Genomic DNA, 22,231 nt, shown 5'->3' on the forward strand with positions numbered 1-22,231 from the left:
GCAAAGTATAGACTAAATGATAATACATGTTATTCATATAGTGCTTTACATATTAGGCTACTAGGCACTTTACAGTAAAACCAACACATTTAGCACATGAACACAGCAATAAAGCCAACACATAAAACAATCATATTAAAAGCAATTAAAACAGAGTGTACAACTTTCCTATTAAGTAAATATTTTATATCCCTTCCACATTGTCAGCCTGTGATGGGCTTCAGCAGATTTACTTCTGCTTCAGTAAATCTGTGATCGATACCGTGGGCTACTTAAGAAAGCCGTGCACGTGCACATAATACTAGTAGTTTAACTAGATGGTAAAACACGTATGACCAATTAACACTGCGTGGAATTTTTTTGAATGACACACATGATACATTATTAACCATTGATCAGTTTCTAAAATAACTGGAAAAGTTGACAAAAACACACATACTATCCATATACTTATTTCTTGTATTTCCTTGTGTTTTTATTTCTATTTTGGGAAAGACTACATGGAAAACATTAACAGTGCAATTAGGCGATCTTCCATTTAATTTCACATTTTCAAAAATTGAAAAGTCAGAATGTTGCTGTTTTTCAGGAAACTGATGACCAAAAATAACTATTCTATAACTAATCTAAATGATCATCACTGTGTTATTGTAACTTTGGAGTTATGTATCGGCACATCAAATCCCACAGTCAAATTTAAGCTAAATGCTGCTCTCTTGTGTTAGCATGGTATATTGCTGTGGGAAACATGGGAGGCTCATGACTGCATATTGAATAGGCTGCACCAAAGTGATTCAGAAATGTCTCATTCAAATTGCCAAAACATTAGATTTTGTGAATAAATGTTGGATTAGTATTCATTGAAATATTTTTTTTACCTTACACTGACTATACTATCAAGAGCACGTAATTCTAACTCAGTTCTAAATGAGAATATATGAAATTCAACACTATCACATTCAAAATCTTTTTTTAACATGGGTTTGTTTAATATTTCTTCTTCCCTTTTTCATCCAGTTTGCAGCTAAATCTTCAATAAAATTTTAAAGAAAATCACAGATGAATCAACAAAGACAGTAATCATAATGTACAGTCTTAAAACTGTAATACATTCAGATTGTATTGAAGCTAAGTCACTTAACTTACATATATGGAAGTGAACAAAAACGGGTATTTTGCAGCAAGGTCAAGCCTGCTTACTCCCAGAAGATTTTCAAACCTGATACATTTTCATTCATTGGAATTAATTGAGAATGACTGGATTTTTACAGACTGAAACAAATGCTACTACACTAATAACTGCCACAAAACACATTAGACAGTGCAAAGAGTACATAAAGTGACAATCGCATAGCAGTGCATTTCTGAAAATATCCTATTTTCAAAACAAACTGAAGAAGGTCATTGGATCCTCGTCACGGCTCTTTTCCAGCTCAACGCCTTGACAGAAACGTGGAGGGATGAGCCTTTGAGGTTCCACTAGTCCGATGACGTTGTTGAAGAAGCTGAAGGTGAAAAATAAAAAAAACAGTTGAGCAATTCATAGATTAAAAATGCAAATGTTTTTATTCTGTGTAACAGAAAATACAACTAATAAAACTAGTCATGGGGTAAGCAATATAGAAGATGCCTGACTGACTTCTTATTCTTTTCCATTTTACACATGTGTTTCTTCTGTTAAGACCCTTGTGAGTTGTGGTGTGCATACACTCACTTGGTCACCATCCATCCACTTTTGTCGGTGTGAAACAGAGTGCTGACAGGGATGCATCCGAACTCTGTGACAGTGCTCATGTACTTTGCTGCAGAAACAGAAATGGATCACATGGGAGCTGAAGCAACGCAACCAGAAAAACTTGAAATACAAGGGCAGTGATTCGACAAAATAATTCATGTCATGTGCTGCAGCACACCACATGACTTCCCCTTTTTTTTGGTTTGTTTCCTCTTTCTGTACCTGGTCCCTTCTTCATTTGCAGCTCCCCCCCCCAGGTGTTGACTAGGACTCCCTGTCCTGGACCCGAGGAGCTGCCTAAAACAACCTGTCCCAGCAGGGACGCATTGCGTGGAATCTCCAGCGGGTGGAAGTGTGCGTTCAGTGGCTTCTTCAAACATGTTTGGTTCTTCTGGTTGATCTTATACATGACCCCCTGCAGGACAGAATGGCATTATACAGCAGTTTGTGGTGGACAGAGTTCCGATATCTATGGCATGTTGTCATTACCTGTCTGAAGAGCAAAAGTACATCAAGATGGAAGGTCTTATTTTCATAAGCTCCAAACTCTGTGATGCGGATGCGCTTTCCCAGGGCGTCATAGCTGTACTTGGCGTATGCCATCAACTTCTCACTAGCTGTGGCCTTCAAAAAACACATAGAACATTTACAGTTGTAATAAAACGTTTGGCAGTAAGCAACGCTTTGGATATGACGACTTTGCTCAAACTAGAATTATTTTGAACGATACTAATTCTGTAATACGAGTTACGTAAGGAGAGGAAAACTTACAACACTGAGGCTACCGGTCAGCAGCGGCGGGGATTCTGTTGAAATGAAATGAGGGATTTCGTATAAAGATTCCTCGAATTCAGAAGCAAAAACGTAACAGAAAAATCCAAATTAAGCATCAGCTTGCAGAGGACAAACCAGATTTACAAACAAACTAAGCGCCTGTTAACATACTCACCGCATGGATGTGGCCTCTGAGCGAGGCAGCCCACGGACAGGCACACTAACAGGACCAGAGCTCTCATGCTGTTCTCGGGTTGGTAGATAATCCGTTCCCCTGCACACGGATGCAAGTATGCTGCTGTGTGAGAGCGCTCACTTCCCTATAAACCGGCTGGGGAGGCTCCCACTGGGACTCCATTGCCAGGTTTTCTTTTGAGCCCAGTAGCTTCAACACCTGTCGTGTCATAATAAGACACCATTAGTGACACCACGGGTGTGTCCCTGTGACTCAGGTGACACTGTTTTGGGGGGTTTGAACCAGGTTTGAAATCCTCCAAAAGGCTGCTCTGATTAGGCGTGAGGTTAAGATGACATATTCCCAATCAGATGTGGAGACTTTGGTCGGCGGAAATGAACTGAGTGCTTCAGGAAGTAGCAAGTAACCAATGACACTACGGAGATAATGTTCTACTAACTATCATTTATTCAAACTGAATAAATGACTTGATTGTGAAGCTGTTTAAATTCTACATCTAATTCTAACAAATTGTTTGTTAATATCCACAGATGCATATGAACAATTCAATTTGCTATTAACACACAAAAATGGAGTTGCAATGCCACAATGTTTGAATGCTGTTTATTTTATGTAGTCATTGCACACAGTGAAATAAATTAATCTGTGTTTTATTTCTGTATGCACATCACTGAAAATTACATGTGGTCACAGATTCTTTTGTTTTCAGAAATATGTTAGTAAAAAAGGATTCTAGCACATGGTTCAGATGCTTCAAACTACATGTGTTCTTGTAGAGTAAATGAGACGTATACCACAGAACACATTCTCAAATCACTTAAAGGAGGCCCTCAGAGCTTCTTAAGGAACAAGCTGAGGAAGTCTGTTTGCTCTTCTTCATCAGCACTCCTCTTTCCACCCAGGCAGAAGTCCGGAGGGTTGAGCCGATCAGGGTCTGATATCCCAAGGACGTTGTTGAAGAAGCTAGTAAACGAGAAAGATGGAGACATAATGACTTGTTTGGCCCGATACAAATTCTTCCGATTTTCCAAAGTCACACAGTCCTTCCTGCCATTAAGAAGGATTTTTTACAGTGTTGATGTTGATTTACCTTGTCACCACCCATCCAAACTCCCCAGTGTGGTACGCAGTGCTTATAGGGACACAACCGAATTCAGGGACTGTGCTCATGAACTTCCCTGTACGGTCCAACGTGAGAAAAAAATGTATTACAAGACTGTAATGAATGAATAGACAGTTCAAACATTTTCATATTATTCACTAACCTGCTTTGCCGGGCAGATCTCCCGTCCAAGTGTTGACTAGGAGGCCTTCTCCGGGTCCAGACGAGGTGCCAAGAACAACTTGGCCCAGCAGAGACGCATCTTTTGGGATTGCCATAGGCTGGAAGTCTGTCTTCAGGGGCTTTTTCTTGCATGTGCGGTCATGTTTGTTAATCTCATACATGCTACCCTGGTGGATGAAAGTAGTGGGATTAGGGTGACACTTAAATGTAATACAATTATTTCCTGTGCAGAAATAAAAACTGATTAAATCCATGATGAGTGCCAGGAAGGGACCAGAAAGTAGTGAACCGCTAAACATGGATTTCTGTGATCTTTTTTGTATTTTATGCTCACAAACCTTCTTGTCTTGTTGTGCTTCTTAAGCTGATTTTTGATTCTTCAGGTGAATTTATGAACGTAGATAAAGAGATTGAAGGCTATTAATATTGTTACAATTAAGGACTTCAAATCGTATATTCACGTGACTACTTTGATTTATGTGACATATCTGAACCCATATGTGGTTAACACTGACACATTTAAATTCAAAATGACTGTTGTGTGGATAACTTAAGGACCTTGCCATATGTAAATCATTTGCAAGCTCCACAAAACATTTTTACTGCCATAATAAACTCTCATTGCACTTCTGCACAACAACTTGCCAAATGGGAACTACTATTGTTGCTCCATTGTATGGAAGCCCATGGCAGATTTTGTTTAAATGGTAATGTTAAACCCTGAAAATGATCATATTTTATTTAACAACAGCATCATAATTGTCCGTGTCAATATTTGTCATTTGAGTAAAAAGGAAAATAAAACTCATCAATCACATTTATTCGTTTCAGATACATGCCTGTAGTATTTATATGGCCCTTTGGAGGGGCAGGTGCGTGCATGCCGCCATTTTGTCCGCCATTTTATAAGATAAGTGTGTGTGTGTGTGTGTGTGTGCGTGTGTGTGTATGTGTGTGAGAGAGGTCACAACCTTGCATTATGTTAAGGGCTGAATGAGTAGTGATAAAACAATAACATAGATTATAGACAGGATGACCAGGCACATACAGTAGGTGTTATCAGAAAGTGCTTATTTGGGCGTTTAAATATTCAATTTGAATTGGATGTCTACTCTTCCGTTAATACAAATTCTTAAAACAGACCTCATTTGATGTCATTTAGTTGGCGCTTTTATCCAAAGCGACTTTTATTGCATTATAACCCATGTGCCTCATTTTAACTGGGGAGCAATTAGGGGTTAGGTGTCTTGCTCAGGGGCACTTCAACATGGAGCCGACGGGATTCGAACTGCCAACCTTGCAGCTCCCAGCGCATCACACTACTCCAAGCACCACCATCTCAACTACATACTGTTGGTACAATCTGGCTGTAGATGTTGGCACTCCTGTTCTTGTACTTTGCACTTCTAATCGAGAACGACTTCACTCTAAGACAAACATTGGACACATTCACATCAGTGCTGTGGTCACCTCTCTGTAGAGCAGAAGAGCGTCATAAGTGAATGACTTATTCTCGTAGCTTCCCAGCTCCATGATCCGGACCCGCTGTCCCAGTGCATCATACAAGTATCTGGCATAAGTCCACAGCTTTTCATTCTGTGTAGACTGAAGAACGGGAGTGAGTGAGATTACATCTCCTTGTTTCACATTCTGTCATTGTGCTTGGTTGTTATGCTAAGGTCGAGGCCAAATGTATTATGATCACATAAACCATAATGATCACATAAATCTCAGAAAAAAAGATCACTCACCACAGTGAGGCTTCCGCTCAGAAGAGAAGGACTAGCTGTATTATGGGAGAAGATGCGTGAAATTACACGATGGCTTGATTTTACAAAAGCACACAATGACACATTACAACATTACATGAGTCTCTCCCTAGGTCAGCATTGGAAAACTTTTAGTATAGAGAATGCATGACAAATGTCATAAGTAATAACAGCTGAGAGATCTGTTATTTAACTTACAGCATGGGTGAGGCTTCTGAGCAAGGCAGCCTGCCAGTAAACACGTTAAAACCACCAAGAGCAGCATTCTTTAGGATTCCACACTGCAGCCAGCCACAAACACTGGTGCTTGAAAGGGGAGTCACGTCCTTATAAATAGGGAGAAAGGCTCCAGGAGGAGGGTCTGCTTCCAGGGTTTTATTTTTAACCCCGCAGCATAAAATCTGCTGTAATCGGACTCACATCTAGATAAAAGGCCACGTATCTCTCACTGCAAACAACCTCCACCGTATCGTAACTCTAGGCTGCTTATGCTTGTGTGCATGTTAAAGATTCTGCATGCAGCAACGCATTTAGCTCAGCACAGAATGTATAAATGCACAACCTCTCAGTGTAATATGTTCTTTTCATAACAACCATATAGACACAGATTATGAAATCGGTGTAAAGTGGGCCAGGGGTAAAGAATGTTGTTTGTGTCCGGAAAAGACGGAGGCTAATAAAGCCAGAACTGGATTTTCAGCTGAATGGACAGGGAGGCCCATCACATGACATCACTGTCATGTGATGTGGAGGTGTGTCACTGTTGTAAATACAGCAGCACCTGCTTGTCCTAAATTCCTTGTTGTACACACTGTATCCAACAACAGCCTTACATTATACATTCACTGCGTTGTTTTACTCATTTGATTTAATATTTACACTTAAAAGTTGAGGTCATTCATCAAAGGCTGCGTCATTATGCTGCGAGTATGATAACAACACATTATCCATGTATGTATGCCGTTAATTTGGTTGTGATTCTATTCTCAGGCTCCAGTATCATATTTTTGAGGGTGAAAAGAGCAGCAGCTGCATTTACAAAGTTACACAATTATCAGTTTTGTATGTCAATGACAAAGATATCTTAAAATTAAAAGAATTGGTTGAACTTAAAGGTGTACAGTGGTGCCTGTGACTGTCATTTCTGGATAAGGATGGCTGCATTTGATTCATTCATAGCCTGCTTACATTTTATATATATTTTGAAAGTCACTTATCACGTTGGACTGTAATTAACGGTAAAAGCTCATTTCAATATGTTAAATTTGCAAAAGAGCTGAATAGCTAGAAAGTGTGTGAATGGGCGCAATGCAAGATCAGAGCTCTGCGGTGCCAATGATGGAACCGGTTCTGGATCTGAACACACTCAGGAGCGGAGGAAAACACAAGAGAAGGGCTGCGGTAGTAGGCAAGGTCATTTATTCGGCGCAAGGTAAGGGTACACGGAAGGTCTATCAATGGAGGCAAACAATTCCAACAGGGACCAGGAAAATCTAAGAGTTGAGAGCAGGTCAAATTCAAACGACTGATAGGAAATACTGGAGAGCGATGAGTGCATAGAGACAATCTGACAGCCAAAAAGGGAAAGCACAGGAGTATGTATGTCGAGTATAATTACTGACAAAATAAAACTGGACACACGTGTATGTTAATAGAATGCAATTTTTGATAATTTTTTGATATTGATTTCTACTTTTCTACGTTGTTCGTTATGTCGTGCTATTGGAACAAACGGTACTTTGATTGATCATTTCATTATGAAAACACAAACTCCTCAAAGTTTGTGAGGCTGTCGGGGCATTGGAGGTAGTCGGAGCAGCTGGCACACCACATTGCACTCTGGCCCATGCTGCTCCTCCAGGAAGTACCTGAGGCCTCTGGCAGCAAAGTTGGAGGGGCCTTTGGGGGCCCTGGTGGAGTGAATCTGGGGGTCAGTGAGGTAGGTCAGTCCTTTGCCATTTGCTGTCACCCACCCTGCAAGTGAGGATAGATATAGATGTAGCATTAAATGACCCTATTAAGAATATACCAGGAGCATATCAGTAACACACAAACATACCTTGCAGGTCTACAACAACTTCCTGGTAGTCAGAGAGCAGGCAGGTAAAGTGTCCGAAGGCGATGCCATATTCTGTAGCTTGTATACTCTTGTCCTTCTTTACCGTGTTGTTGGTCAGTTTGACAAAGTCTCCTAACATGTAGGGCTCCACTGTTACACAGCCTGCGATCTGATTTCCGTTCAGAATCTATTCAAAGTTAGAAAAACAAGAGGGAAACATTAAAAGAACATCTTTGTGTGCAACATGTTAAAATTGCTGTAGAATATCATCTTCTCCTGAAATCCTGTGGCTCTAAATACTTTTTTATGTGATGTTCAATGATCTTTCACCACTCAAATTATTCCCCAGGAAAGTGTTGCAGTCTTACTACATTGGGTTTCATTTAAGAGGAAGAATTCAGGCCCAGATTGTAAATTGAATCCATTACAAATACTTCGGGCCAACATTCATTTGATGGTGCAGAGACAATCAAGAGAAAACAAAACACTAACTATTTGTACCATTAATTCCTATTTAACGGCTTGTAGTACATCATAGTACTAACTAACAAAGTATTGGCTCTACTACAGAGAGCATAGAGTTTATTTCTGGCTATACTGGATGGTATAATGGGATTACATTTGAATTTCCACCAACACTGCTCCAAGGCTGCTGCAGGCTCCTCTACTATCTGCTGCCTCTAAGTTGTGTATTGTGTGAATTTGCAATTAGAAATGATGTTATTTTAATACAAATGTAACCATTGAACACATGTATTTAATGGTATCTGCTGTCGCCTCACCAGCAGAGCTTCTGAGGGAATGAAGTAGATCTGAGCTGTCATTTCCTTCTCATAAAGACTCTTGTTGAACGCAGTCACGTAGTGCTGGGCTGTCATCTGTCGCTCCACATCTCTCAGGTGAAACTGGATGCCCTTTGGCTTCAAGTAGTCTTTTCCTACATAACTAAGGACATGCGTGCACAGACAAAGTGAAGAAAACACAAATCAATTATGTTTAGGTCAGTTTGTCCCTTGAACGTGTGGCGGCATACCTGCTTAACCTTTCCTCCTGGTGTAAAAACTGCACCCATATAGCCGCTCTCTGCTTTCCCTCCATCCCCATCGGCTCCCCGATGTAAGCACAGGTCTCCCTGGCTGTCCACAGTCCTGTGGCTTTGGAGAACTTTAAATGAAGAGCACCTAAGAGGTACGACATTAGGATATATTAGCAGATTGGCATACAATTGCAATAAATGTTTTTTTATGGAAATTACTTATTTGATGACTTACTAATTTCTAAATGTAAATGTGAAACGCTGAGAGCTAACTGGTATTGATTGTGCTGGTTTTGATGCAAAGGCCTGCTGGCTCTATAATAATAATAATAATATTGAGGCAGAAGTACAAGTCGATAGTATCACCAAGGTCATTCAAATGTATCCATTACCATGGCAACCCATGCTATTGTTGGGATATTTCAGTCTGGACCAACGTGATGGAACTACAGACCAACATTGCCCTCCGGCTAGAATGGCTAAAAAGATTAACTCGTGAAAGAAACCTTTCAATGACTCTGGGAAATGAAACTTACTGTGAGCAGTTCTGTGTGTCTTAAGTTTGAATTGTGTTTTGTCACCGTGAAACCTCTTCAGCAGACATTCATAGCAGACTCCAGCCAGTAGAGCTTGGTAATCATGCTGTGACAACACATAAGGACTCTCAGGGACAACGTCAGCTACAATGCTCTGCTTCACACAGCTGTAGCACGAGGAGTTCTTCATTTGAGGGGCAATTCCATTTTCTGATGAAGTTACTTCACCAGGTTCGTCTTCACTTCGATGGTCCTCCAGCATCTCAAATGAACTCTCGGTGGAGGTTTCAGTGGCGGCACACTGTTCTGGGACAAACTGGGAGACGTTTGGATATGGGGTTGCTGAAGAGTTGTTGCTAGCAGGTCTGGATTCCCCTCGGGATGTGTGGTTTTTGTGCGTGGGATCGTGAGCAGAATCATTGGTCTCAGAATCAAGGGTCTCCAAGAGGAAGAAGCTCCTGTCAGACTCTGGTGACCTGCTGCTTTGACTGGTTCCTTCTTTTGATAGGCTCCTCAGCTGAGGTTTTCTGATTGTGGGAGAGTTTGGGTCAAGGGAAATTTTCTCCCATGATGACTGGGAACCAAAGCTGTCATTGAGTGAGCTGGAGAAGGTTCCGAGAGCTAGCTGGGATAAGGACTGTGCTGCTCCCACAGTGGCTGACGGTTTTGCCACCGCATCGTCAATTACACAATTCTCCTCAGTGTCCAGTGTCTCTATTCCAGCTTGTATCACTTCAAACTTATCTGAACCACAACTCGCATTAGAAGAGGAAGTGGAAGGGATTACAGGTCTCGGGATAGTTTGGGAACTGACTGGAGACTTGTTTTCATTAGTGAAGTGAAGAATGCTGCCTGACCAGTCATCATCCTCAGTGGTCAGACAATTCTGATGACATACATCTGCTTGAGGTTCAACAGCCTGACCTCCTGGGAAGTTGCTGCAGCTGGGCCGAGGAGACCCTGAACTGCTCAGGGAAAAGTTCTGCCATGAAGAGCCAAAGTTATCTGTGCTTCCTAAAGTGGAACACGGGTCAGACCTCTGAGTTGGGTGCACAGAGGTTGTTTTTGAACCCTTGTTTTCTGGCTCCTCTTCATTGGGGGACACTTTGGAGGACTCGGTGCTGCTTTCTGTGTTGAGCGTACCAATGGTCGTACCCATTGCAGTTATACATAACTTTGACCCCTCCATCTTGTCCTTGGTCCTCTTACAGGTTGCGTTGGTCGTCTCGCACAGTGATGCGTGATGCTTTTGTAACCTCAGCATCACCTCGGCGAAGCCTTCCAGAGTAAAATTGACCAACGTGTCTCTGATGTTTCTGTAGCTGTCAGGGATAAAAGACCCCTCATCTGAATTAATGAAAGGCTCCACCCGCAGCAGAAGCTTGACTTGGGTGACCAGATGCATGATTTCAGCACAGAGGCCGTCTTTGTCCTTGATATCTGCATTGCAGTAATCATAGAAATTTGCTAAAGCTTTTTGGCAAGCTTGATTTGCTTGCTCCACAACTTCCACAGGGGCACCGAGCCATTTGTGAGTGACAGTGAGAGAATATGCAGCCTTCAGCAGGGTGTGAAGCTCCTGCTTGCTGGTGACCAGCTCGCCTTCTGCTTTGGTGAGCAGACCGATGGAAAAGGCCTCTCTAGCCTGCAGGAGGAAAGACCGCCGCTGAGAGTCAGGGCACTCCACCGAGAAATTGTACGATAACAAGCAGGTCCCTTGAGTTGCCTGAAGAGATAAAGAGGGCAGAGAGGCACCATGAGTGAGATATAAAACTCCTTAGAATGGGTATCTTATGAAAGGGGACGCCACGGTAAGTCTATGCCGAAATTCTGTGACATTTTGAATGATAAATCTGTGTTGAAATTGGTAAAAGAGGCGTGAGTAACGTTAGCTGTCAGCTGCTAATGTTTATAAAAGTTGTATGTATTGAGGCACATCATAATGCGTTCACAGTCTATTCAGCACAAAATAACATTACGTTATGTGTTCAAATGTAACCTTGTAACATTTAGTTTTCGGTGGATAATCTTTGAGGTGACTCATGGGTGATTGATAATAGTATATATATAATAATTTGAAAAAAGTAAATAAAAGGAATTTCACTGGTATTGTTATAGACTGATGCACTCGTGTACAATGCTTTTAACGTACATGCTTTTACTGTACAAGTATTTTAACGTTGAAAAACATTCAGGTACATAATTTCAATGCATAAATATTCAGTGCTAGAAATTCAATCACCTTTTTCTTTCAATACCCGATGACACAGATTTACTTCCATACTTAACGACCCATCAATAGAAAGACTTACCACATTGGTCAACACATAGAGGGGAGTGTACTGGCTGTACACCACCGCCATCTTAGCTGCCTGGGCTGCCGAGAGGAGACGATGACTCCTGTCACCAAGTAAAGACTGCTCCAAACAGACACGGACAATAAACTATACGAAGGCTGCAATTTAAAAACAAAATAAAAAATATTACATTTATCAAATATACTTACCAAATCAATTTGTGGATTAGTCCTAAACGCGTGGAAGTCCTCATCATTCATAGATACCAATATGTTGGCCAGTATTCCAAGAGAGGTTCCAATGCCCTATCAAAGCAAAGGTTTTCAATGGTGCGCATGTCCACAAGCTCACAATATGGCAACCGTGATAGCAATATTGAGGTTGCATCTGGCCTACCTTTTTATCAGGTTGTGGAAGTGCGTAGTAGCCAACAAGAGAGGCCCAGATTAGCTCTGCAGCCTCACGCCAAAGGCCTGACACACAGCAAAAAACAGCCATAGCCTCAGTGTGTCAAAGTTCTCTTCTACCATTCAGAAAAAGACTCACCAAGCTTCTGCAGAACCATCCCACGTACTTGAACACTAACTGCTTGCACAAGAGCCCTGTCACTTTCATTTTGGTAAACCCAACAACCTGTATGAGAAAGCAAAGCTATGGTTTTTAATTAGCCTGTGAGAAACATAATGCATAAATGGCAATAAGTGTTGGTACCTACCGGTGGCTCCGCTGTTGTTAATCAGACTGCTCAGAATGTATTCTGCCTTCTGTAGTTTGCCTGTAGGGAAGATGATTGGAATGTCTTTCCAGATCTTTACCACTTTAATTGCAGTGTGTAATGACGATTTTCACATCTCATATTATGCGTATTATTTCCCTAAACAATGTTCAGAATGATTTATGAAGTATGAATTAATCCGTTAACACTTATTCAGTGCCAGGTGCTCCCCTTGAAACTAAGAATTTCATTAAAGTCGGCCGCTCTCTGCCACACTGCACCAGAGTTAAAGTAGACCCTGGCCTGCCGTATGACCAGCTGGGGGGCCACAGGAGCGTCAGGATGGCATCTGTGGAGCAGCTTGGTGATTTTCAGCAGCCGGCTGGACTCGTCCGTCCAGTAAAGGAAGCGGTCGACCAGGAAGACCACCGCCAGCGCGGTGCGAGCCTCCCGAGCCACAATGGAAGCCTTTAGAACGACCTGGCAACACAGCAACCATGAATATGGGTCATTTCCATTCAGAAACACCAGGAGGAATCCATCACTAGGCCGAGTCATCGTTACCAAGAGCTGAGATATGTTTTTCTTGATAAGGTCACTTAGGTTGGTCTTGTCTTCGGTACTGACTGCCTGCTTATACTGCCACTTTTCCGGTACAAACGGCCATTTCATATCCATTGCCTCCTGCAGGAGAGAGGCCAGTTCTGCACAGAGCGAGTCTACAGGAAAGAAGTGACTTCATAAATTCAACAAAAGCATGTAGTATACGTACAAATGTGTGATACACCTGTACAATACTTTTGCCCACTCTCAAAGTAACCATATCTTAAAAAATAAATTTAAACTTATACCACCCACTATGATCTCTACTCAAACCCAATCATAACCCCCCCGCCCCCCCATGCCCATAGGACGATTGAACAAATTGCACCATCTTCTGTCTGACCTCTGCAGCTGCAGTAGTTCAGCCTCTCTGCCTCGGTGGGCTCGGTGGACTGTTGAGATGGGGCCACTGCTCCAAGGCACTCCTGCAGGAGACCCCCCACCTCCCGGCTGTCCATTGTGGTAAACAGATGCTGCAGCTATGGACTTGGGATTTTCCCCTGTCTTGGCTTCTTCACCCTTTAAAGTGATTCAAGAAAGGGGAAAGCCAGGGAAAGAATCATAACATCAGCTTTGCTTGTAAATCAATAAAAGAAGGAATACCACAAGATAAATAAAACACACCGAAACGGATATTGATATTGTTATTGAGCGTGATTTTTGGAAAGGTATTTATTCACACTATGTATACACTTATTCAGTCTATAATTGGTTCCACTTGTATTTTTTACCACTGCCACAAATATCAATACTGCCTCAAAGGCTTTTATGCCCAAACTGAATCGGCCCAGTTTGGGCATAAAACTGCAACTATTCACTGCACTCTTCTCCTCAATGCGAACCTACAGTCCTGTTTCAGTACATGCGGTTAATCCATGAGCCATTTATGGTCTAAATGGTTGCAAAGAGATTGAGATTAATCATTGAGGACATTAACATAGGACACTATTTTCAATTGTATCGTGTACGAACAGCACTCGGTGAGTGACGCGTTGGGCTTTGAAACACGAAAGCAACAGACTACTCAAACAATGAAAGTTATTTTTTCTTGTGTCACTACATTTACAATTATAAACGTTTACTTTAGAAAACCCTCTCCTTTACTGTTATGTCCACTTGATGAAGCCCTATTCTGATACACATGTATTAAACAGCACCGACTATGTTTTCTTGTTGTCCTCTTCTTCCTGGTCGGGCAGGACTGCACTCTGGTGCATTCAAACGCTATTGGAAATATCCCCACTCGTCCTCTCCACGAGTCCTCGCACATTAATAATGACTCATTATGCTCTTCTCAAACCGACTGTACTTTCCGAATGTGAGTACTGTTTCATGCACCGTAAAAAGTCAATGCACAGTTTTGCATTGGCTGTGATGTTTAAGTGTTTCACTAATGTAACCCCGCATGACTTGAACGCACTGTGTGACGTTGGAAAGGAGCTATGTAGCAACAGGTGGGCTGCTGCTGCTCTATGAACAACATATGCGCTCAATGTAAAACATACCTGATTGATCGGACTAATCAACAATGCCACATGCCCAGGCTTCTTGTCATTCAGTGTTATAACATTTCAAAAAAAAAAATGATCACATGGGTGAATTCCCCCTCCGATAATTGATATCGGCGAGAAGCCAACACGGATTGTCACGGTGCGTAATGACGCGAAGCGGCTCCTACAAGTGTGTGCACCCGGTGGTGTTGGTGCGCTACCACCGATAGGCGGGACTGTGGCTCTTCTGCTGTGCGATTGTTAGCCGCGCATCTGGAACAAGAGCCATGTGCCCGCTGCCCCGGAGTTCATCACATGCACAACGAACTCGCATTCAGAGCGTGCCGGGAAGGAGGACTAGTGGCGGGTGCACCCATTTAGAGAGCCGCTTGGGTCAAGTCCCGAGAAGGATCCGACCTGATGAGTTGTTGAGCTACCACCCTCTCTCTCTCTCTCTCTCTCTCTCTCTCTCTCTCTCTCTGTCTCTCTCCCCCCAGCAGGACCGCGGTGTTCCCACAGCTGAACAGGCGTTTTGAATTCGGTGCTGCTGGTGATGTAACGCTTCTAATCTCAGCGCTCAACTCCACACACTGTTACCACCGCCATCTCCGCTCCCGGAGCATGGGACCCTTCAAACTCTGAAGGTAAGACATTTGCCACAACTTTAAGTGAAGCCACGATGTTTTTCGTTCCGGTGGTCCGCGCCTTGATCCCCCCCCCCCCCCTTTGATCACCTGGTATAGAGACGTGAGTTTAAATTAGAAATACCGCAACAGTAGAGGTCTTGCGAGGACTTGTCTTCTTGCACCATCAGCCACAGAACTGTAAAAACATCATGCTGACGCATGAGTCACGACTGCACATTGCACGTTACAGCTGCTAAATGCATCTAATACTTTAACAAATTAAATTATTTTCAGGAAGAAGAGCATGGGGGAACACCTATTGCTAAAATTAGTTTGAGGTACAAATAATATTCAGGTGGCGAGCAGTTATTGCTTGACCCCTCTGGGATTGCTTGACCCCAATATCCCAAAACACCTGCTGATGGGGATTCGACACTGGATTATACAAGCAAAGGTCAGACCTTTCTTGCTCGCAACCTCCACTCACCCCCCTCATTACCTGTTCGGACTGCAGGTGTCTTTCTGCAGGGATTCAAGGTGATTACCTCCCACCGCTCTCAAAGCAGCAGGAATTAGGAGGCATCTCCGAGTGCCCGGATGTTGCTGATTACTTGCTCGGCAACGTCCTGGCTCATACTTCACCCCTGTCTTATCCAGGCATGTCTTCATGTCAGATCAGTGGGATTTTACTTGTAAGCTGTAACAGCCTTGCATCCTTGTGGGAGGCAGAGAAGATGTTTTTTTTTTTTTTTTACTCTGGTGTGATGGATTTTGGCCGGAGCTGCTTGTTGCTGATTAACCGCTCCTGTTTTGAATAGCAGACAAGCTTGCTTGTGTGCACATGTTTATTCAGATCAGCGTCTGATTCAGTGGATGCAAATCAGGCATCATATGTGACGGACAAAAGTCCATTTTTATCAGACCGTAGCTTATTTGATTGGCAGTGGCATCAAAGTAACCTCATGGTCTATCATGCGCGTATGTGGAGAGGTACTTAACTTGAAAGATTTATAGTGCTTTAAAGAGAACGGATTTCAAGAATTACAAGTGCCCTCGGTATATTAATGAAATTAACAAAAAAAAAGCCTCTGCATCTCTGTTCCTCTTCTCTCTCCTCCCTCCCTCTCCTGCCGCAGTGCAATTATTTCAGGCCTTTGGAGCGGCCACCCTTAACATTTAGCATCACTTCCAGCCACCTCAACCTGCAGCAGTGTTGCACTTATCATGAAAGCCAGCCATAATTGCATCCATTGTGCATGACTGCTGCTTCATACCAAAGGATCAACAGCCACACATCTGGGAGGAGGAGGAGGACAAAGAGGGGAGGAAGGAATCAAACTGAGGCAGAGCAGAGGGACAATACTCAAACAAAAATGACAAATTCAAGGCAAATAGACGATCATTACAGAGGGCAGACAGGAGCAGCAGCTCAGCCAGACGTAGGTGCTGGATGTTCACCATTGTTGAGGTGTAACGTTCCAATGCACTTTCTTCCTGTATCCATGGCCTCCTTTATCTCAAGTACCGTCCGCCAACTCCATCTATTTCTCCACGATCCCTACACTTTCTCACTTTTCTTGCTGGGCCACAATCACAGTTAGCGTGTGTGGGGTGTAAAGCTGAGAAGTGCTTACCCCGTTTCATCATGTGGCTGGGGATACTTCGGTTCCTCCGTTACCTCTTCAGCTCCCATGAAAGGGCACAGACCCTGTACCAATCTCAGCTTGTCTATATTCACGCTGCTCTCCTCACCTTTAAAGGCATGGCGAGAACGCCAGGAGAGAGTGGCGACAGCATGACAGTGGGAGCCATGGGAGGGAAAGGCAGCGGTTGAGGCAGGGTGTCGGACTTGAAGAGCTATAAATCAGGCTGTGGCTGGGATTAAATCAGTCAGGGGGGCGCACAGTAGTAGACGAGGCCTGTGGGAGGGCGGATCGAAACTCACTGGCTGCTGTATCTAACATAGTGTAGTGATTACTTCGGGCAGTGAATTAGCAGTGATGCATGGCCATGATCAGTGCTACAGGTGTTAGGCGCTGCCTCACTTTCAAAAAGATAATTGAAGAATGTACGGCATCCAGGCCCTGCATGAGAAAAAAGTGCATGAATTTTTTTCTTCTCTTTGCCGTTGTTTCATCGGTCTGTTCGCACATTGTAATCTCTGATCTGGATGCTGCATAATGAATTATGTATTATGACAGCAGGAAATTGTGGTGTTTGTGGTCTGCTCAGGGATGCAAGCTGTTTTTAGGGAGGAATACATAAACAGGAACTAGTCAGGGCTAACGCTGTTATAAAAGCCCCCGGGGGTAATGAAGAGCCTGTGTGAATGTGAAACTCCCATGGGCCTAAACTCACGACATGAAACTAGTTCAGAATGACTGCTGCATGAAAGCCCAGTTCAGCTCGCTGAGCATGACTCTGTGAGGCAGACCGAAACGAAGCAGATGAACACTGCAAAGAAAACGCATGATTCTCCAAATGTACAGTGTGACAGTTCGCTTTGCTTAGTTTAAAGACCAAGTTCGCCAGGTGTCGCGTGGAGGCTCCAGGAAGTAACTGGTCCACAGTCAAAAATAGGATTGGGCACTTGGTTTTTGTTTTGCATACACACACACACATCAGGAACTGGTGACCTCGATATGCAGCTTTGGCTGATTTGCGGTAAAGCCAATGTGTAAAAGCTTTAAACCTGCGTTCTTTCTGTTGGCTAACAGGGGGCAACTCCTTTGCTGTTTGTATAGATCTCTATCAGAAAATTTGATTTTTTATTATTTCTAACCTTGGTAAACATAAGTTTATGTTCTCAATCACTAGTATGGCATCTGCCTTAATACAGGTATGTTTATTTTGAGAAGAGTAAAGTTGTTTCTCTCAGCTTCTTTAGCTAAGTGCTTTCACTTTATTTAAGTTAATTGTTTCGTCATCTCTATATATCTTGTTTAGCATTCAGTCCATGTAAGCGTACACACGGTAAATTGTAAAAATAATACAAAATATAATTTGTGAAAGAACATTTCATTTTTCCCACAAATCTGGTTTCTGCTAAATGCATTCTTCTGGCAAACACCACATTTTATTTCTGTCTTCTAATGCATGACATTTGCCCCAGATAACAGTCTGATAACAGGAAGTGAGCATGTTAAAATCAGCATTGCAGCATTCTGGGTTTTACCCCCAAGAAACCAACTTTAATATTCTTCTGCAACAGATGATGTATCACATATGCTCTCCTGCACTCATCATCACAACATATGAAATTGAACACTGATTATAAATTATTGTCTTTAGATTAAAAGTTAGGAGGACAGAGAATCAGGAAAAACCTCCTAATCTAGAGTCAAAATAAATCAATCTAAAAGTAATGACTATTCATTTGGAAAAAGGCACTGCATAAGAGATCGATTTTTACAGTCTAAACAAAAAGGTGTGGACTCTTTTGTCACGAAACCAACACACCCTTCCGTTACTTGTTCGGAGGCAAAGTTTGAGCAGGAAGTCTCATAACAAAGCAATAACAATGATGTGACACAATGATACATTGCTGCGTCTGCGGGGAGAGAGACATATTATAGAAGTACATGGCAGTGCCCTTTCTGTCCCACACATTGCGCTTTTCATTTGAAGTCAGAAAGTTGAGACGTGCGATATGAGTGTGCCAGATGTGGAACAGGATGCGTGACTTTTTCTTGTTTTGGAGGACGCAATAAAACATTACACTCTAACAGCTGCTATGTCCCAGCAGCACATCGTGAAATATGCATATTAAGATTATCAATCTTTTCAACTCTTGGAAATCGTGCCGCTTGGATCCTTCATATACGTATACAATATTAGTTGTGCATCAGAGGCAGATTCGCGTTGCATTTTTTCTTCTTCTTTACTTTGATACAAAGTTCCTCTTTTTTTCCACTCGAGGTCGAGTACGCTGTCTTCCTGCCTCCCCGTCTCTCTCTTTATCTTCCATTCCTCCCTCCGCCTGCCTATCCCCCTACGTCCCTAAGGAGCAACTTTAACGGCTAATCTCTGTTTGCAGCCGGTGAGCCCCCACCGCTGTGGCATTCTACTTGTCCAGGGAAAAGGAAATGTTTCCCTTCCTGCTTTCAGTACCCGGCAGTCCGTAAATAGAGGCTGTCACCAGCCGCTGCGTAGGCCCCCATGAAGAACTATATCCGTCCTATCATGCAATACCCTTGCTACAACTTCCTGAAACAAACTAGTGGTTGTTGGGCAAAGGGTACGTGGTGTGTGTGTGTGTATAACGTGAGGAGGTGGTGTTTTTTGCTGTCTTGTAGTTTTATTCACATGGACTCGTATGAACATAGTGATGAGATAAACACAACACAATCAATGTCCTAACTTGATAGTTGGATACAGTCGAATACGATGCAATGCTAAATGCTGTAAATGTATGAAGATTGATGCATTCAAAAAGTTGATAATACTTAAATATTTAAGCAACGAGCTGCAAAGCTTTTTTTGGTACACTCAACGCAGTATGGATAATGTGTTATGTGTCAACTCCCGATAAGAAGTTTGCTCATAGTGTGAAGTTTGTAAAAGTTCAGATTATTATTCAGACCTTCTAATATACTTCAGTTAACAGAACGAAAATATTGCTTTTGATCGCATCTACTCAGGTACTTAAGTTCAGAACACATAATAATATAATATTAAATTGGAGTAACTTGAAATTGTGTGTTCTTTTAGTTTTCTTAACTCAAAATCCTTTGAAAACATTTGAACATTTTTCAACTCGAAGCATTTAATAACAAGTATACAACAGTATACAGCTTTTTTGCCAGGAATGAACAGGAACCAGGAACAGGAACCAAAACAACTGTATTGTATTGTCTGTAACAAGATAACTGCAAACTGGACATTGGTCTTTAGAAACCTTTTTGACCAAATCGGGCCAACACATCAATAGCATTTAGTCAAAACACACAGAGCATGGATGAGCCCAACAAGGGAAATGCTGTTGAGATGTCGTATACATCATACAGGACAATAACCAGGGCGATGCTTGTTATTGTTGGACTTGAGCGGACCGTTCTAACATCAACTTCAACCACTGTGAGTGCTTGAACTCACACAAGACTCCTGCGGGTCTGTATTCTACAGAAAAACAGAGAGTATAATGAAAAATCACCCCCTTTTTACGATACAATTTTAATGCAAATTTTAAACACTAACTAAACATTTACACGTTAGTCTTACCAGACAGTTGTTCAGCAAGCCGTTCTGCTCCTCACAAAGAAAGGTAGACCTTGTAGAATATAGACTTTCTGTGAGCAACCAAATGTAATTCTAAAGAACGCTGCACAGATCTAAGAAAGGTGACAGGTTTCATGTAAATGGTATGTACAATTGATAAAAATCTTGTTTTGGAACTTTCAAAAGAAGGGAGAACATTTGGCAAACTGTATATCTACACAGGGGTGCTGCTGGTGCAGGTTGAGGGAGGACTCAAATGCAGGACTTTCAGAAAGGTGCTCTTTAATGGATCCGAACAGGCAGACGTACACAGACCACAGCATGTAACGTAGACAATGACGCGACAGGGGACAACCGGCACACAGGGCTTAAATACACTAGGGAGGTGCAGGTGATTGGACACAGGTGGAAACAATCAGACAATCACAGGACAAGGCAGGAAGTGAAGCTAACCCAGGGACACAAGAGACATGGAACTACAAAATAAAACAGGAAGAAGAACCAAAACGTAACAGTGTGTATGTTTACTAACATATAACATATCTTAGTTACCTTAGAAGATGTCCAATTAACTATACTAAGTTTTCTCTACTACTAAAGGTTTCAGTGGATTGCACTACTTATTAGTAACGTTGCTATTTGAAAATTACAAATTTGCCAACAGAGGGCTTTACAGTCTGTACACATGCGACATCCCCTGTCCCAAAACCCTCACACGGCAGAGGAGGATCCCCCTCCTTGGATGGACAGACGGATGTCACATTTACAGAATTAAATATTATAATTACATAGTTCAAAAAATTAATTATATATTAAACACAATTTTGTATAGACACATAGAGCTTAAGTAGCTTAAAGAATATTGTGTTGCTGATTCATGTTTTATAATTCGGGCCTTCATTCATGAGCTTTATTATCATTTATTTGCTATCCTATCAGACCGCAAATGTTCCCAGGCACCAAGCTCGCAATGATTTATGTCAGATATTTCCTCATGACCATGATCACTTGGTCCTTCACTAACCAGCCAACCAAGACTACCATCCCTGACACACCACCCCGAGTGTGACCAAAATACTGGATACTTTTAACGTGTTTGTGTGGGCGAAAATGAACAGACAGTGTGTGTGTGTGTGTGTGTGTGTGTGTTATTAGTGTCTGCCTAATAGCTAATTAGAGTAGATCAATGTGTCCTAATTTTGTAGCTGTTGACTATTTTCCATGAAAACATCAATCAAACTTGTTATACCCAAATGCCAGTGGGGAGGGAATAAACCTAAATCAATTGCTGTATGGGGGGACTTTGCATCAGCTCATGATGTTAACTAGCATAGAAATGAGGCCATTATGGAATATCGATAGCAGGATGGATGACATTATCTGTTTGTTTGTCAGTGTCTGATAATCCATCAGTGCCAGGGTTACTTTTTAGACATGAGAAGGCAATGACGATTTATGCTGCCAGTTTCAATTTGTTCTGTGGACTTTGTTAGAAGGCATTGGCTTAGTCTGACGTGATTAGGACAAGGAAAACACATCAATACAAGAGTTTACTCAATTCAAGGGAAAATGTATACTCAATTATACTCAAGTATTCAAATATGCTGAATTCCACAGCTTTTTATTGATTGAGTCATTGCGTTATAAGAGGTGGACATACCTTTGGGTTGTGGACTACAGTTTTGAAGGTTTTTTGCCGTCCCCGTCTCATTTTTTTGCAACTAGTGAATGGAAGGGAACAAATTCGAAATGATTTAAATATCATGCCTTATTGAAGAAGAATTGTAACTAACTATTACTTAAGCCCTGAATTAATAATGCTCTGAATTTTGAATTTGAAAGTGTTGTCTGAAGAATACTTGACTTTTCATAGGTAACAAATGCATGCTTGTG

The 22,231-nt window shown here is 42.1% G+C and overlaps 4 protein-coding genes across 10 annotated transcripts in view; 1 reads left to right on the forward strand and 3 right to left on the reverse strand.

The window, feature by feature from the left end:
• Window positions 1-965: 965 nt before the first annotated feature.
• On the reverse strand, window positions 966-3,150 carry epdl1 (ependymin-like 1). Its single transcript, XM_037477653.2, has 6 exons — window positions 2,685-3,150; window positions 2,507-2,541; window positions 2,225-2,359; window positions 1,958-2,150; window positions 1,715-1,802; window positions 966-1,505 (listed from the first exon to the last, which is right to left on the reverse strand). The coding sequence occupies exons 1-6, from the start codon at window positions 2,749-2,751 to the stop codon at window positions 1,382-1,384; spliced, it is 642 nt and encodes a 213-aa protein (XP_037333550.1). The 5' UTR covers window positions 2,752-3,150; the 3' UTR covers window positions 966-1,381.
• A 142-nt stretch (window positions 3,151-3,292) lies between these two features.
• On the reverse strand, window positions 3,293-6,114 carry LOC119221652 (ependymin-2-like). Its single transcript, XM_037477652.2, has 6 exons — window positions 5,958-6,114; window positions 5,742-5,776; window positions 5,461-5,595; window positions 3,971-4,157; window positions 3,796-3,883; window positions 3,293-3,668 (listed from the first exon to the last, which is right to left on the reverse strand). Exons 1-6 carry the CDS (start codon window positions 6,022-6,024, stop codon window positions 3,536-3,538), a joined length of 645 nt encoding a protein of 214 aa, XP_037333549.2. The 5' UTR covers window positions 6,025-6,114; the 3' UTR covers window positions 3,293-3,535.
• Window positions 6,115-7,161: 1,047 nt separating this feature from the next.
• Window positions 7,162-15,728, reverse strand: alpk1 (alpha-kinase 1). 5 transcript variants are annotated; one of them, XM_037477646.2, is made up of 14 exons: window positions 15,621-15,728; window positions 13,349-13,524; window positions 12,967-13,121; window positions 12,684-12,882; window positions 12,403-12,462; window positions 12,234-12,320; window positions 12,084-12,160; window positions 11,897-11,992; window positions 11,703-11,807; window positions 9,391-11,116; window positions 8,852-8,999; window positions 8,601-8,763; window positions 7,819-8,005; window positions 7,162-7,733 (listed from the first exon to the last, which is right to left on the reverse strand). In XM_037477646.2, exons 2-14 carry the CDS (start codon window positions 13,461-13,463, stop codon window positions 7,534-7,536), a joined length of 3,318 nt encoding a protein of 1,105 aa, XP_037333543.2. In that variant the 5' UTR covers window positions 13,464-13,524; window positions 15,621-15,728; the 3' UTR covers window positions 7,162-7,533. The 5 variants fall into 5 exon arrangements, with proteins under 5 accessions (XP_037333543.2, XP_037333542.2, XP_037333539.2 ...); XM_037477645.2 differs by lacking the exon at window positions 15,621-15,728 and adding an exon at window positions 14,511-14,619; XM_037477642.2 differs by lacking the exon at window positions 15,621-15,728 and adding an exon at window positions 14,088-14,216.
• The window catches only part of LOC119221651 (RAS guanyl-releasing protein 2-like), a 30,459-nt gene continuing 23,188 nt past the window's right edge, over window positions 14,961-22,231 (forward strand). For all 3 annotated transcript variants that reach the window (XM_037477649.2, XM_037477647.2, XM_037477648.2), the window contains exon 1: window positions 14,961-15,139. The gene's annotated coding sequence lies outside the window, so the exon portion shown is untranslated. The remainder of the gene's footprint in view (window positions 15,140-22,231) is intronic.

The sequence above is a fragment of the Pungitius pungitius genome, chromosome 1 (genome assembly GCF_949316345.1).
Source record: "Pungitius pungitius chromosome 1, fPunPun2.1, whole genome shotgun sequence".
NCBI classification, from domain to species: Eukaryota; Metazoa; Chordata; class Actinopteri; order Perciformes; family Gasterosteidae; genus Pungitius; species Pungitius pungitius.